We start from the raw sequence: 17,356 nt of genomic DNA, 5'->3' as shown, positions 1-17,356 counted from the left end.
CTACAGAATTTCTCATTAGTTTGGTGATACTAATTTTTCTTAGTGGTACATGAAATTCAAGTACTTCTTAATGGGTTCAAAGCACTTGTAAATCACAAGAATGGGGGCTTAAATAACTTTAGATGTGGTTGCACTTGCCAGCTTAAGGTGAACTTGTTTCAAAATAAGAAGTGACTAAGAGTCATATGGACCCATTTTTGTACAAAGTTATTCTCTTGAAATCATTCTCAAGTTTCTTTTCTCTTGAAGCGCAAACTCGAGTACTAATGCAAACCAATTCCTGGTTATGTAATTGCCCCAATTTGTTTGTCAAAATTTGTATCAGTCGCAGACTGTAGTTCAACTCCACAAGTATTTTGAGTTTGAAATACCAGCTGTTACTGAAATGTCAGCTGGCTTCAAATAGCTTTTCCTTTACACAAAATATTTTGTGGCCAAGTACTTTGCCGTTAAGTCCTTTGAAATGCATGTGTACTGATTTCAAAACTAGTGCATTTTTTAGATGTTGTTGGGTAGCTAGAGGTGTAGCCAGTTTTCTCCTTGGCTTAATATTTTATGCTAATCAAAGGATAAAGAAAGTAAAGCTCTTAATTATATGTTTTTATTAGTCCATATAGCCAGCTATTTTTGTTCATCTGGAAAGCGGATAGATTTTTATTTTTTTATACTTCAAATGATGTGGCATTAGAAAAAACGTGATCGGCTGGTGTGCTTTCTCAGGTACCTTTTCAGACCAGATAAACACCATCTTTTATAATATTCTCTGGAATGAACTTAATTAGTTTTCTGATCTGTTTTGATCTTAACTACTTCAGGATACTGCATTATTCTTAAAACATAGTATAAAATGTCTTTAAAGGACACTTATGTTAACGAAAGTGGCAATCTGACTTTGCAGCTGAGCTGATTGTCCGCTCAGTACCTGGAGGAGGCGCTCCCAATCCCAGCACACGGTGTTTTCCTGCAGTTACACTGTTTGTTCCTTCAGCACAAAATTAGGGTTTCTCTGAGAATGGATAAATGAATCTTCTATTGTCATTTAAACTTAATTAAAAATCCATACCACAAAGAAATTTGTGCCATATTTTTCCTATATCCAGAACGAACAGTCTACTTCTAACAGATATTTCTAACCAAACTTTCTATGTAACTGAATTAATTAAGTCCTAGGAACAGATTATATTAGGGGAAATTAAGCTTTAAGTAAGCAGACCATTAACAATTACGACTCTAAATTGCCTGTGACACAGATTGGTCAGGTTTAATAGTATAAAGTGTTTCCAGTTTATGAGAAGTAAATTGCAGAAACCAACCTAGGCTTTCTTTTTTAATCTGTGTACAAGGTACAGATCCTCAGTTGGTCTTTGCAAGGGAAGACCAACAAGTAGGCAAAAGAACCACTGATGGTAAAGCATTTATAGTACTTCTGTGTGAAACAAAGTCAAATTTTCCTTCTCTGTTTTATTTCTTTCCTACACTTGTATTACTGAAAAATGAGAAGCTCATCTCTGGTAACAGTTTTTGAGAGATGAGTTTGCAGCCTCTTCAATCCTTCATCGAATCGGTCCTTTTTTAATATTAGCAGATACTTGTTTCTTCTTCTAATTGGAGCAAGCTTTAGTTTCCATCACAGAAACTGGTCCCACTGATCATCGGCAGAGGATGGCCCTGTTGATGATTTCTGTGTTCTTTTAATTTTCTTTTTCTACAAAAGGATTTTGAAGTATAAGCTGTTGGTATATAATAAGGTCTTTGTTTTGAAATGGATCTTTTATAGTTAGTCAGCATCATAGTTATTCTCGGACCATATTTCTATGTACTGGATATATTACTCGTTTGTATTTTGGAATGTGATGTTTTAGTAAGAAAATTCTTTGCCTTAAAGAAATGCCAGAATAGTTGTGTGAATATAAAACTACCTCAGTTACCATGCACTGAGTTTTAAAATAAAAAGTGAAATCATACTCACTCTCTTTTTCTAATCAGAAAGCTATTGGGAAGCACTTTATAAGGAAAAAATCAGCAAGAAACTATGTGTTTTCTTGTCTTTTGTAGGCAGTAATATTGAGGTCACAAGCATCTGGTCTGCAGGTTTTGAGTTAGCTTTCCATCGAAACAGAAGTTATGCACTCTAAAGGAGCTTTCAACTTAAGAGCACGTATTTATAAGAAAATTATTTTGGTCAGCTTCCGTACCAAGTTACAATGGATAATTAAAGCAAATATGATAATAGAGGATGCTCTAGAGCAACAGAAATCCAAGCAATAACTCATTTTGCATATATTCATGATTTTTGGAATGTGACTATTGCTGGGAGGAGAGATTTGTATTTATGCTAATGGTACCATAATAAGCGATTTATCAAGGAAAAAAGCACAGCAAAGGACGCCTTAAGTGAATTTAATATCCATGGAAAGCTTTTGTAAGTGCAGAGTTCAGTTTAGTTTTGAAATAAATTCAGTAACTTCGTGAAAGGGTTAATATCCTGTTGTGGTGCTGAGATTGATAGTCAGAGGAAATAGGAGGTACCTGGAAAGAACCTCTGATTCCTAAAGTTGCCGAAGTTGCCTTTCTGTTGGCTCGCCTCCCCTCTGCTTTGTTATTTTTAACCAGGCTCCCTAATCTTTCCTTTTGCCTCTAACCACCTCCCAATTTCCTGTTCGCTTCTTCCCTCTGTTTTTTGTCCAAAATATTCCGTTGTTTTTCGCTTTTCTTTGCAGTTTGAGTGGATTGCAGGAAAGTGAGTTAAGATGAATGCCATAGCTGTTTTTACAGTATCTATTATCTTCTGTGTTTCATGCCTTTTTGCTGCTCTTGGTGTAAGTTACTTGTTCGAGGAGGTTTTGATGTACGAACATTGTAGGAATAGGAGCATGCATTTTGAACTTTTAAGTGTTGTACTTTGGGTTGCTGTGTATACAATAATTAAAAATGCTCTATTTTTAGCTCTATGAAACTTCTGTGTTCTAGCTTTTTGAACTAGTGTTTTCTCCAAGGTGGTAAATGTGCACTGAAGACTATTCCTTGGACATTGTTGGGAGAGAGAGATGCTACTTGTTTAGATTAATTTTTTGGATTATATGAGTTGAAAATAATGTGAAGCTATAGTTTTATTTTCTTTTACCTCCAAATATTTCAGTACTTTTTCAAAACAGTGTTCAAAAATGTTAATTGACTTAAGTATTAAAATAAATTTCATTGTAATTTTTTGATCCCAGCAACAATGCATCTTAAATATGAATTTTCTTTTCAGTAAGTAATATAAAGTATTTGCTTTTCTTTTGCAGATTGCATTCTCACAACACAGCAACTTTATGGACCTGGTGCAGTTCTTTGTGACATTTTTCAGGTACTTTTGATTTAGGACAGCTAAGTGTTTCTTGTTTAGGAAAAACGTTTGGGTTTTGTTTTTCAGCATAGTGTTTGGTTTTTTGATGTTTTCGGGTTTTTTAATTAAACATCCTACTTACATCACAGTCTAGAAAGTTGAAATCCCTACTATGTTTAAAGTATTTAATTAGGAAATATGTTAAGAAAATTGTCTGCTCATCTTTGCAAATGCGTTTTGTCCCATGTGTGCAGGGAAAGGGAGGCTGCGGTGGGGGAAGGCTTTTTGAAATGGAGAAGTTACTTTTAAAATGGTGTAGAAGACTTCTTTTGAGTTACCACATCATACAAATAATGTATGACTTAAAGACATTGCAGATATTCACACATCGTCAGACACAACTCATAAATTAAGGAAGTGATTTTGCAAAGAGTTAAGCGTGGACTAATTTAAAACTTTAGGTAGCACCTTTTGAGTTGAAACTGAACTCTGGAAATATGTCAGGTTAAGTAGAAACATATGTTTCAACACAATTGAAGCCAAATGCCCTTCTGTCATTCATGAACTGCTTGGTACAGTTCATTTCTTAGTGGGAAGAAAGCTGATGGTCCCTAGGAGTTGGAACCAACAGGAGCGATTCCAATACTTGTTTCCCCTTCCATTCTCCAAAAAAGTGAAGCCTTAACAAAGAGGTTAAATAGCAGGCCATCCTTACAAGATTCAAAACCTAATGGGTTAGCCTCTATTTTAGAAACTGTTAATACTCCACAAATATAAACCAATACTTGATCAATAAGGAAAACTCCCTCAGGAGGGATGTACATGGAGCAAACAGTACTCCAGATCTTATAACCTGTTTTGAAGTAGGCAATGTTATGCCCATTTTAAAAGGAGCAGTGGGAATAATATCTTGCTTTAGATTCCATGCTAAATTTAATTAAAGCAAGGAGCTCCAGGTGGGTCCTTCAGACAAGTGGTTTATATCAATTTATTTTTTTATTTTTTTTTAGTATGTAGCTTTTACAGAGTGGAGTGTGCTTTAATACAATCCCAGATAAACACCAGGCTTGAACCACCACCTTGCTTCCAGTGACATGGAGTGTTTACTCATGGATCAGACTTAAGCATTTGTTCTGCAGAATCCATCACAGTCAAGGTCTTCCCTAAAAATCTTAGTGGCAGGGTAATTACTTATAAGGTGAATGAAGAGGGAAGCAGTTGGTTCCTTAGTTCCTTTTTAATGGCATAAGATCGATCCACACTTTAAAAATTATCCATTCGTTCTTTATGGGCCCAGATCCACCTGCATATGACAGTCTGAAACTCTTTAATATAAGTGATTCCTCCAGTTCCATTACTGGAAGAGACTCACACTTTGAAGCAGAAGATAACGTGCATTACATATCTCAATGAGCACATGCAGCTGAAAATACATGTCCAAAAGTTAGGTAGATTGAAGATAGTCAACACTGATTTTTCCTTCCCTCTGTCACTGCTATCACATGGATCTCCTGGAGAAGTGATATTATTTAACATCCTAACGTGGCAGAGGAATAAGAATGGGTGTATTTGGGAGAAGACAGTTTATTGGTGTTTTCCAACCAACCATTTATAATGCATTAAAAATTCTTCGATTCTTTAACTACTGCTAAGTTGCTCTCCCAGTATTTTATTTTACAGTCACTATAACTTGCTAAATAACCAGTGTATTAGAACAGCATGATTCATCTCTGCTGTTTGTAGGGGAAACTATTGAAACGCTTGCATTTTTAATGTTCTAGGGCACGTTTCATAATTGCGGTTGAATCCAAGTTAGACCATAAATAAGTAATATCTGATAGCCCCCTGTGATGTTAATGAGATGGAGTTCGTTAAAAATTAGCACGCTAAGTAGAGGCAATGAAAATACGTGTCTGCAAAGCCTGAAGACAGTTGATAAAAGCGCCTTAGATACGAGCCACCTCTAACTCAAAAACTGAGATATGTCTTAATTCTTTGAGTGTAATTGTCATGGTTTGGGCCCGACTGACCACTGAAATGAACTACAGATTCTCTCTCCCACCTCTCTCTCCAAGGACAGATACAAAAAGAGACTTTGTTCTGGAAAATGGATGTTTAGAATGACTTTCTGTTATCATGTTCAAGGGTCTTGTTTCATTTTGCCATTCTGTAGGTAATTTTGGAAATTTTTCTATGCTGGTGATGTTGTAGCACATTGCCATCTTCTAGAAGCCACCCTCTCCACTTTGTTGTAACCCCATCCTAAACGTGCTTTTCTGCCATGCTACTGGAAGAAACAGCTGTACCTCAAGCTGCGTGGGGAACCATACAGGGAAACGGGGGAGGGGGGGTTAGATTCTCAGTTTTATTGCTGACATTTGTGATGATTTAGGTCTAGTCAGTCCCTCCAGCGGGCGCTGGAGTGGAAGCTGCATTGCCAGACTCCAGTGCTGCTTAATTTATGGAGTATCACAGGCCCTGGCTGAACTGGCTCTGTGAGGTACACAAAATTGCAGAGAAGCCAGGAACCTGGCCATGCATTTAAACAACATCGGGCGGCGCGGAGCAGGACAAAAGGTGACTGCTGGATTTGATATCCATTTCATGTAAGAGCTGGGCTACTGTGGGTGAGAGGCGGGGTGTGCCCCGCATTGAGGGGTGCCGTTAGACTCTTGGAGCTCCTTCTGGAGTCGATGTTCAGCACAAAGTCAGTTGTGTGGCTGTATGTTATCATTATTTTATTTTGCAACACGTTAACATTTTATAAGCTAAGAAAGTATCAGTGGATGAAGGTTGGGTAGGACGGTGAAGTTACGGGGTCTTTAATATTGTATTGTAATTGGAGGCACAGGAGAAATGATAGCCTAACTTTTATCCTTTGCAAAGCTAAATGAGTTGCAAGCAAACTGTTTTTTCTGTTTCCTCTGCTTTTTATAACATAGCTCTTTAATTTACAAATCTTGCATGTGTTGCAAGCAAACTGTGTTTTTTCTGTTTCCTCTGCTTTTCATAACATAGCTCTTTAATTTACAAATCTTGTGTTGTCTTTCAGCAGATAGTTTGAGCTATTTTCACAGTGTCTGGTAAACATTTTTATTAGTATCTGTGCTTCCTTATCTTCCAAAAAATCTGTGTATGCCACCACATTTATCTGTAATATGTGTTTCTCACCAGTGTACTTTTGCAAACAGAAGATGTGAAAATATTTATTATTTTGAATCTTTGGCCTTCTAAACTCAAACTGATCACCAATGATCCTTTTTCTTCCTTTATTTTTTTTTAAAGGTGTATCTGTGTTTCTTCTGTGCTTCTCTGCTTTACTGCCCAGTTCTGTAGAGATTTATAAGAGGAGTATTAAGAATGGTTTGAAGGAAATAAGGATATGTAAGCGCAAGAAGAAACAGCAGAACAAGGGTTGAAAGCATGGCTTGTATTCTAACTGGTGATACAGTTGGCTGTAAAGGAATCAAGGGTCATGCTGATAACCCTGCAACTTGTCAGGAGGAGACCTCTTGCTCCAAAACGAGGAGGGTGGCAGCAAGGTCACAGCACATCACCGCTGCCATTCCTTTTCCTAGTGTAGCAGCCCTAAGCAACTCAAAATGAGGAGACGGAGGTATTGACCAACAGACTTGCCTAAAAGATCAGAAGTGTGAAGTGAACAAAGCTGAAGCCAAAGTGTCCTGCCAAAGAAGCTGTTAAGCTGTATTGGGTATAAAAGACCTATAAACCCTATTAAACCAGCTTGCTGTCTCCAGGAAAGAAACCAGGAGAAGTGGTGAGGACCTGACAGCCCGCATCCCTTGCCCTCTGTGTGGGAGACAAGTGATGTTGGCCAGCCCAGCTGGCCAATACATTTGGCACTTGTGGCTGTGAGAATGTTAATGGGTATAGTCAATTTTTACCTAAGGTTTTGTTAAATATAATCACCTTCAGCCTGGAGAGGAGAAGGCTCCAGGGAGACCTTACTGCAGTTTTTCAATACTTAAAGGAGGCTTATAAGAAAGAGAGGGACAGACTTTTTAGCAGGGCCTGTTGCGACAGGACAAGGGTTAATGGTTTTAAACTAAAAGAGAGTAGATTCAGATTAGATATAAGGAAGACTTTTTTTTTCAAGATGAGGGTGGTGAAACACTGGCACAGGTTCCCCGGAGAGGTGGTAGATGCCCCATCCCTGGAAACATTCCAGGTCAGGTTGGATGGGGCTCTGAGCAACCTGATGTCGTCTAAGATGTCCCTGCTCATTGCAGGGGAGGTTGAACTAGATGACCTTTAAAGGTCACTTCCAACTGAAACTATTCTATGATTGTATTCTATTATCTCATCCTGAGCTTTGTTACATTGATTTACTGCAGACCTCTTGTCTTCTACTGCACTTCTGTTCTGTGTCCTCACGTGCACAGTTCACCCCATTTCTTGGCTGCTCTATGTCTCGTCTTTCATATCTGCCCTTGAAACGTCCTTCTAGGGATGTTCAGTGCTGACTTTCTCTAGTCCCATAGCAGTCTTACAATGATTATTAGAGAAATGGGTGTATTTCAAGAATGGAACAGAAGTTTCAAGTTTTCTGTTCTCATGGTTGCACAGGAAACCCCATGTGCCTCTACTCTGGTCTGAATATCAAATAATGTAGTTTTATTTTGGTGTAAATAATTCAATCATAGAATACCAGGTTGGAAAGGAACTCAAGGATTATCTGGCTAGACAAGACGACCCAGCACCCTGTCCAGCTGAATCTTAGAAGTGTCCAATGATAGGGAATCCACCACTTCCCTGTGGAGATTATTCCAATGATTGATTGTTCTCATTGTGAAAAATTTTCCTCTTGTGTCCAACTGGAATCTCTCCAGGAGTAACTTTACCCATTACCCCTCATCTTTTCCATGTGACTCTGTCCTGGTTCCAGCGGGGATAGGGTTAATTTTCCCCAGGCTCTGGCAGGGACACAGGTATTCCATCCCATGTGAGCCATGCCCAGTCTGTAGCTGGGAGCTGCTGGGGAAGGGGACAGGAAGGGCACCACTTGGGAGTGGGCTGGGGCATCCCAGGTGGTACCATAATTGTGTTTGTACATTCCTCTATCCATGTTATTGTTGGATTTGGGTTTTTTTGTTCCTTTTGCTGTTCTGTTAAACTGCCTTTGTCTCAACCCACGAGTTTTGCCTTTTTCTTCTGATTCTTCCCCATAGGGTGGCATCTGCGACAGTGGCCACATGGTTCCTTGTCTGAGGCTAAACCACAACAGTCCTTTTTGGTGCCCAACCTGGGGCTAGATGGGTTGAGATAATGACAAATCCGACTAGAGCTTGTTAAAACGAATTTGTTGTGTGCATTTATTATATTAGTTAAATAGTCACTGGTCACCATGTTGCTTTGTTTGTACTCGTGGCTGTGTTATGTAGATTCCTATATGGTTTATGTACTTACTACGATGCTTTTTATCAGCTCTGGGAGAGGGATCAGGATTATTATTATTTTGCCGTCCTGTGTAATATCAACTTATGATATGATAGCATCACTGTTCAGATGGTTATTTTGGGATGTTTATGTTACAGCTGTCCTGGCCGTACCTTGGGCACCACCTCTCGAAATTTATTAATAACACACCCAATCTATGGGGGAAATGGGGGGATACTTTCCCTAGCTCTTTCACCTCCCTTTCCTCCTTCGTGACACGTATGACAGCTTTTGAGAATTTTGAATACTCTTGGGACATTCAAACCAGTATGGTCCTATTGCTGTGTCTCCTGAATGTGTTTCAGTTCTTGTTCAGGGTTAAGCAACTATTTAAAACTACCACCCAGAGGTCTGCCGTGAGGCTGGATGGTCATGGGTGGCATGGCATGTGGGAGAATATGGGCAGGTATCTAGAGAGCTTCTCACCTCCAGTGGTCTGGGACTTCACCCATGAACAACTACAGGACCCTGGTAAAGTGATAGAATATTTGAAAGGAAAATGCTGTGGCTATTCCAGAGAGGCACAAATCGCTGTGCTGGGCCCTGGCCAACATCTACCAAACACTGCTCGATATTATGCAGCACCCTTAGGGGAAAGAGAGGGAAACCAGGCTGACAGACACTGCGGCTGCCCCAACCCCTGTGACAGACACTGCGGCTACTCCAACCCCGGTGACAGGCATTGCAGGTGAACCAGAAATCCAACCCATGCCAGTATCAGTTGCCCCTGTACAGGAGAAATACACGAAGAAATCAGTTTGCTTACAAAGGGATGACGGTGAACCACGGCCATCACGAGAAAGCAGGAAGAGGCAGAACCAGAGGTAATCACTTGATCCCTATCCCTGGGCGAGTTGCGGGATAAGTGAAAAGATTTCAGCCGACTTCCAGGCAAGCATGTTGTCACCTGGCTGCTCTGGTGCTGGAATAATGAGGCCAGTAGCCTGGAATTAAGAGCATAGGGAAGCCAGGCAGCTGGGATCCCTGTCTAGGGAAGGCGGCATTGACAAAGCAATTGGGAAAAAGACCCAAGCCCTCAGCCGCTGAAGGCGACTCCTGTAAGGTGTGAGGGAAAGGTACCCCTTCAGTGAAGATGTTGTATGTCACCCAAGCAGGTGGACCACCACGGAAAGAAGTGTCAAGTACCTGAGAGAATTAGCCGTGCGGGAGATGATTTATTCTGACCCAGACAATGCACAGTTACCCACAGACCCTGATGAGGTGCAGTGCACAAGGCCCGTGTGGCAGAAGTTTGTACGGAGTGCACCATCATCGTATGCCAGCTCACTGGCAGTAATGGAATGGAAAGGTGAAGAGGGACCAATGGTGGATGAGGTGGCTGGCCGGCTCCAATGATATGAAGAAAGTCTCTCTTACCCCCTCATCTCAGGTGTGGAGAAACTGTCCCAGAAGGTCCAGCAACTTGAAGAGAATATGTCCTACTCCCCACACGTATGGGCCAGAATTTCAGCTATTAGGAGCAGGCGTTTCCCCACTCAAGAGAGAGACTACAGAGGGTATACACCACAAGGCACCCTGTAGTTCTACCTGCGTGACCACGGAGAGGACATGAGGAAGTGGGATGGACAACCTACTTCGATCCTACGGGTACATGAGTTGCAAGGAAGAAGAACCACAAAAGGGGATCTCTCCAGGAAGAGTGCCTCCCTGGTTTCCAGTGGGCTGTTCCCTAGACAGAGGAGAAGGCCTGATCTTACTTCTGATCCTCTTGAAGGAACTTCCAAGTCATTTATGCAAGAAGTGAGTAATGGATACTGTGACCAGGATTAGAGAGGCCCTGCCTCCAGCCAGGTAGGGGAAAGGGACAACTGGGTTTATTGGATGGTGTGGATTCGATGGCCTGGCACATCAGACCCACAGGAGTATAAGGCTCTAGTGGACACGGGTGCACAGTGCACCCTAATACCATCAAGCTATAGAGGAGCAGAACCCATTTGTGTTTCTGGAGTAACAGGGGGATCCAAACAGTTGACTGTACTGGAAGCTGAAATGAGCTTAGCTGGGAGTGAGTGACAAAAACATCCCATTGTGGCTGGCACAGAGGCTCCATGCATCCTTGGTGTAGATTACCTCAGAAGGGGGTATTTTAAGGACCCAAAAAGGGTACTGGTGGGCTTTTGGCGTAGCTGCCTTGGAGACGGAGGAAGTTAAACAGTTGTCTACCTTGCCTGGTCTCTTGGAGGGTCCGTCTGTTGTGGGGTTGTTGAGAGTCGAAGAACAGCAGGTGCCGATTGCTACTACAATGGTGCATCGGCAGCAATATCGCACTAACCGAGACTCTCTGATTCCCATCCATAAGCTGGTTCGTCAACTAGAGGTTCAAGGAGGGATCAGCAGGACTCGTTCACCCTTTAACAGTCTCATATGGCCGGTGCGAAAATCTAATGCAGAGTGGAGGCTAACAGTGGACTCTTATGGCCTGAATGAAGTCATGCTGCTCCTGAGTGCTGGACATGCTAGAACTTCAATGTGAACTGGAGTCCAAGGCAGCCAAGTGGTGTGCCACAACTGATAGAGGTAATGCATTCTTCTCAATCCCTTTAGCAGCAAAGTGCAGGTCACAGTTTGCTTCCACTTGGAGGGGCATCCAATACACCTGGAATCGACTGCCCCAGGCATGGAAGCACAGCCCCACCATTTGGCATGGACTGATCCAGACTGCACTGGAACAGGGTGAAGCGCCGGAACATCTGTAATATATTGACAACATTATTGTATGGGGCAACACAGCAGAAGAAGTTTTTGAGAAAAGGAATAAAATATTTCGAATCCTTCTAAAAGCTGGTTTTGCCATAACATGAAGTAAGGTCAAGAGACCTGCGCAGGAGATCCAGTTTTTAGGAATAAAATGGCAAGATGGACGCCGTCAGATCCCAATGGATGTGATCAACAAAATAGCAGCTATGTCTCCACCAACTAGTAAAAAGGTAACAGAAGTTTTCTTAGGCGTTGTGGGTTTTTGGAGGATGTATATCACAGTCTGATTGTAAGCCCTCTGTATCAAGTGACCTGGAAGAACAACAATTTTAAATGGGGTCCTGAGCAATGACAAGCCTTTGAACAAATTAAACAGGAAATAGTCCATGCAGTGGCCCTGGGGCCAGTCCGGGCAGCACAAGATGTTAAAAATGTGCTCTATACTGCAGCCAGGGAGAATGGCCCTACCTGGAGCCTCTGGCTGAAAGCAAGAGGGGAGACTCAAGGTCGACCCCTCCGGTTTTGGAGTCTGGGGATACAGAGGATCTGAAGTCCACAGAAAGGAGAAATCCCCAACAGAAAAGGAGATATTGGCAGCTTATGAAGAGGTTTGAGCTGCTTTGGAAGTGGTTCGTACAGAAGCACAGCTCCTCTTAGCACCTTAGACTGCTGGTGCTGGGCTGGTTGTTCAAAGAAAGGGTCCTTGCTACACATCATGCAACTGATGCTACATGGAGTAAGTGGATTGCACTGGTCACACAGCGAGCTTGAATGGGAAACCCCAGTCACCCAGGAATTCCCCAGTCGCCCAGGAATTCTGGACGTGATCATGGACTGGCCAGAAGGCAAGGATTTCAGAATGTCACCAGAGGAGGAGGTAACGTGTGTGGAGGGGGCCCCACTGTATAATAAACTACCAGAAAATGAGAAGAAATATGCCCTGTTCACTGATGGATCCTGCCAGATTATGGGAAAGCATTGAAAGTGGAAGGCTGCTATGTGGAGTCCTACAGAACAAGTTGCAGAAGCCACTGAAGGACAAGGTGAATCGAGCCCATTTGCAGAGGTGAAAGCCATTCAGCTGGCTTTAGACATTGCTGAGCGAGAAAAATGGCCAGTACTTTATCTCTACACTGACTCATGGATGGTGGCAAATGCTCTCTGGGGGTGGTTACGGCAGTGGAAGCAGGGCAACTGGCAGCGCAGAGGCAAACCCATCTGGGCTGCTGAACTGTGGGAAGATACTGCTGCCCGGATAGAGAATCTGGTTGTGAAAGTGCATCATGTAGATGCCCATGTGCCCAAGAGCCAGGCCACTGAGGAACATCGAAACAACCAGCAGGTGGATCAGGCTGCTAAGATTGGAGTGGCTCAGGTAGATCTGGACTGGCAACATAAGGGTGAATTATTCATAGCTCGATGGGCTCATGACTGAGGGGTGGATTTGACCATGGACGCTGTTGCACAGATTATCCGTGAATGTGAGACGTGCTGCAATCAAACAAGCCGAGTAGTTAAAGCCTCCTTGGTGTGGAGGACCATGGCTGAAATATAAATATGGGGAGGCCTGGCAGATTGATTATATCACTCTCCCACAAACCTGCCAAAGCAAGCACCGTGTGCTCACAGTGGTGGAAGCAACCACTGGATGGCTGGAAATATGCCCTGTGCCCCATGCCACCGCCCGGAACACTATCCTGGGCCTTGAAAAGCAAGTCTTATGGTGACATGGCACCCCAGTGAGAACTGAGTCGGACAATAGGACTCATTTCCGAAACAGCCTCATAGACACCTGGGCCAAAAGGGCATGATACTGAGTGGGTATATCACATCTCCTATCGTGCACCAGTCTCTGGGAAGATACAACGATCCAATGGACTGTTAAAAACTACACTGAGAGCAACGGGTGGTGGGACTTTACAACATTGGGATACACATTTAGCAAAAGACACCTTGTTAGTTAATACCAGGGGATGTAACAATTGAGCTGGCCCTGCCCAATCAAAACTTCCATGTACTGTAGAAGGGGATAAAGTCCCTGTGGCGCACATGAAGAATATGTTAGGGAAGACAGTCTGGGTTAATCCTGCCTCAGGCAAAGGCAAACCCATCCGTGGGATTGCTTTTGCTCAAGGACCTGGGTGCACTTGGCAGCTGATGTGGAAGGATGGGGAGGTCCGATGTGTACCTCACGGGGATGTGATTTTGGGCGAGAACAACCAATGAATCAAATGGTATGATGTTAATTGCTAAGTAACCCTGTCACTCTATGTCCTCGTTACTATAATTGCTATTGGTTGCACTACAGTAAGAATCACACAAACTAGTGACAGATGGACTTTGATGAAAAACCAAGTAAAGTGCATCAGTGATGGGATCAGAACTGACCTCAGCAGCTGGTGCCCAGCAACTTCCATCAAGATGGACATCTTCAACCCCTGGTCTGTGGGCATGAGCCACACCAGATACATCAGCCGCAAGCTCCGAAAATACAGCATGCAACAGTCCAGCACCACACAGCATGTCACCTGCCCTGAGAGACTGTTCTAACAGATGGAGCCAAAAGTCATGGATCAGATGAACTCAACGGGCATATATATACACACATATAAATATATATATTATATATATTAAAAAAATAAGACAGGGGAAAATGGTGGCAATTAATTGGAAATGGTAAAATCTGGGCATGATGTAGATGGTATGGAATAAGGTGTGGATAATGTCCTGGTTCTGGTGGCAATAGGGTTAATTTTCCCCAGGCTCTGGCAGGGACACAGGTATTCCATCCCATGTGAGCCATGCCCAGTCTGTAGCCAGGAGCTGCCGGGGGAAGCAGGAAGGGGGAGCAGGAAGTGGTTGCTTGGGAGTGGGCTGGGGCATCCCACAATCGTGTTTGTACATCCATGCTATTGTTATTTTCTTGTTCCCTTTGCTGTTCTGTTAAACTGCCTTTGTGTCAACCCACGAGTTTTGCCTTTTTCTTCTGATTCTCCCTCCATGTCTGTGGGGATGGGGGGTTGAGAGAGTGGCCACATGGTTCCTTGTTGCCTTCTGAGGCTAAACCACAACAGACTTCTTGTAAAAAGGGGGTCTCCACCTTCTTTGTAGCCACCCTTTAAATACTGGCACCTGGTGATAAGGTCTCCCCTAAGCCTTCCTTTCTCAAGGCTGAACAAACACAGTCCTCTCAGCCTTTTCTCACAGGGCAGGCTTTCCAGTCCTTTGATCATCTTGGTGGCCCTTCTCTGGACCCTCTTCAGCCTGCCCACATTTTTTTTTTTCATATAGCGGGGGCCAAAACTGAACACAGTATTCCAGGTGTGGCCTGACAAAGCCACAGGTAGAGTGGGATAAAGACTTCATTCTCTCTGGTGGTGATGCCCTTATTGATGCAACCCACCATCCTGTTGACTTCCTTGCCACAGCAGCACACTGCTTACTCACATTGAGGTTTTTTGTCCACCAGGACACCCCGGTCCCTTTCCACAGAGCTGCTCCCCAGCCAGGTAGATCACAGCCTGTGCAGCACTCCTGAATTATGTTTTCCCAGGTGCAAGACCTTATGCTTGTCCTTGTTGAACTTCATAAGGTTCTTGTTAGCCTGCTCTTCCAGACTGTCCAGGTCTTCCTGCAGGGTGGCTCTCCATTCCCAAGTGTCCACTTCTCCACTCAGTTTGGTATTGTCAGAAAACTTCATCAGGGTACACTTGATCCCATCATCCAAATCACTTATGAAGATATTAAACAGTGTTGGGTCCAGTATCTATCCTTGGGGGACCCAACTTGTGACAGGTTGACAGTTGGAAAAGGAGCTATTTGCCACCACCCTCTAAGTGCAACCTGTCAGCCAGTTCCCACCCACCGCACAGATCGCTTGTCTAGACCATAATGCATCATTTTCTCTAGGAGGAGCCTGGCGGGAACTTTATCAAAAGCCTTGGAGAAACCCAGGTAGACAGTGTCCACCACTTACCCCACATCAACCGAGTAGGTTACTTTGTCATAGAAGGTGATCAGGTTTGTCAAGCACAATTTGCCCTTGGAGAATCCATGCTGGCTTTTCCCAATCATGTCCTTCATTGGGCTTATGATAGCCCCCAGGAGGATTCATTCCATAACTTTCCCAGGGACTGATGTGCCTCTAATTTCCTGGATCCTCCTTTAAGCCTTTCTTGTGGATGGCAGTGACATTAGCCTTCTTCACTCTTCTGGGACATCCCCCAATCTCCACAACTTCTCAAAGATTATGGAGAGCTGGCAATGAAATCAGCCAGCTCTCTGAACACTCTCAGGTGTATACTGTCAGAGCCCATCGATTTGTAGGGGTCAAGCTCCTGTAACAGTTCACGTACGAACTCTTCCCTCACTGGCAGCGGGTCTGTGTTTGCATCAATGTGGATTGTTGTTCCCAAGGCCTGGGGCCAACAGTGCTGGTAAAGACAGAGGTGAAGAAAGTGTTGAGAACCTCTGCCTCTTCAGCGGTGTTGATGACTAATTCACCTCTCCTGTTTAACAGCAGGTCAGTATTTTCCTTCTGTTTCTGCTTGTTTATGTACCTGAAGAACCCTTTCTTGTATTTTTTTGGCATCGCTGGCCAATTTCAATTTGAGCGGAGCTTTTGCTTTTCCAACTGCATCTTTGCACGCCCTGGTAATGCCCTTGTAGTTCTCAACAGGTATTTGTCTGCTTTTCCAGCTCTGGTACGCTAGCAGTTAAGCCAAGGTGGTCTCTTGTACCACCTACTTCCCTTATCATTAAAGGGGATGAACTGTTTTTGTGCTTCTGGGAGAGCATTCTTGAAAAACTCCCAGCACTCGCTAGCTCCTTTATTCTCCATGGAAGCTTCCCATGGAATCTCTCCCAGTTGAGCTCTGAGCGAGCTGAAGTTTGCTCTTCTAAAATCTAAAACCTTTGTCCTAGTACTAACCTTCGGCATGCTCAGCAGGATCCCAAACTCCACAATATTGTGATTACTGCAGCCAAGGCTGTCGCTAACTGAGAAGTTGCAAAGCAGGTTTTCTAGGCTTGTACGTAGTAAGTCCAGCAGTGCCTTGTTACTGGTTGGCACATCTAACATTTGTATGAGGAAGCAGTCCTCTATGCATTTCAGGAACTTGATGGATGATGTGTGAGCTGCTGTATTGTTCTTCCAACAAATGGGTAGCTGAAGTCACCCATAAGAACCAGGGTCTGTTGACCCGAAGCTTGCTTAAGTCACCCGAATATTGATTCATTGGCCTTTTTATCTTGGTTTGGAGGTCAGTAGCAAACGCTACTTGAAGATGAGCCCTCTGATCTTGACACAGAGGCATTTGATAGGGCTTCCACAATTGCTGAAGTTGAAATCTACACAATCAAGATTCTCCTTAACATAGAGTGTGACGACTGCTCCTCTTCTTCCCTGCCTGTCTTACGAAACAGCCTATGGCCATCCATCGTGATCCTCCGGTCATGTAAGTTGTCCCACCATGTTTCAGTTATTCCTTTGATATCGTAACTTTCTGACTGGGCATGAAACTCTGCCCTTCTGTTCCTTCTGTTTGTTCCCTAAGCTGCATGCATTGATATACCTGCACTTGAGATGGTTGGTCTTCTGGTTCTCATCTCGGGAGGCAGCTAAAGAACATTGGTTGCTCGCCTGGTTTGTTCCCCAGTTGGTTGCAATGGCGTGAGCGTTGCCACTTTGGACCCCGCCTGGTTCCTCAGAAAAACTTCAGAGGGAGCAGTATTTGTCTCTGTATAATAGTCAGGCAGTTGTTTTAATGTGCTGTATATTGTTTTTCCTGTCTGTAGACATTTGCCCAGTGTTTTCAAGAAGTGGGAATGGCCTCTTGGCAATAAACCAAATGT

At 43.3% G+C, this 17,356-nt stretch overlaps 1 protein-coding gene across 2 annotated transcripts in view; it reads left to right on the top strand.

The window, feature by feature from the left end:
• Window positions 1-17,356, top strand: part of ATRN (attractin) — a 165,127-nt gene that overhangs the window by 111,788 nt on the left and 35,983 nt on the right. The window contains exons 25-26 of one of the 2 annotated variants that reach the window (XM_074587198.1): window positions 3,288-3,349; window positions 8,518-8,670. In XM_074587198.1, the coding sequence (XP_074443299.1) occupies window positions 3,288-3,349; window positions 8,518-8,557 (102 nt within the window). In that variant the 3' untranslated portion in view covers window positions 8,558-8,670. Of the gene's footprint in view, window positions 1-3,287; window positions 3,350-8,517; window positions 8,671-17,356 lie in introns of those variants that run through there. The other variant, XM_074587197.1, reaches the window with a different exon arrangement.

The sequence above is a fragment of the Larus michahellis genome, chromosome 5, assembly GCF_964199755.1.
Source record: "Larus michahellis chromosome 5, bLarMic1.1, whole genome shotgun sequence".
Taxonomy (NCBI): domain Eukaryota; kingdom Metazoa; phylum Chordata; class Aves; order Charadriiformes; family Laridae; genus Larus; species Larus michahellis.
This window is presented reverse-complemented; position numbering and strand designations above follow the sequence as displayed.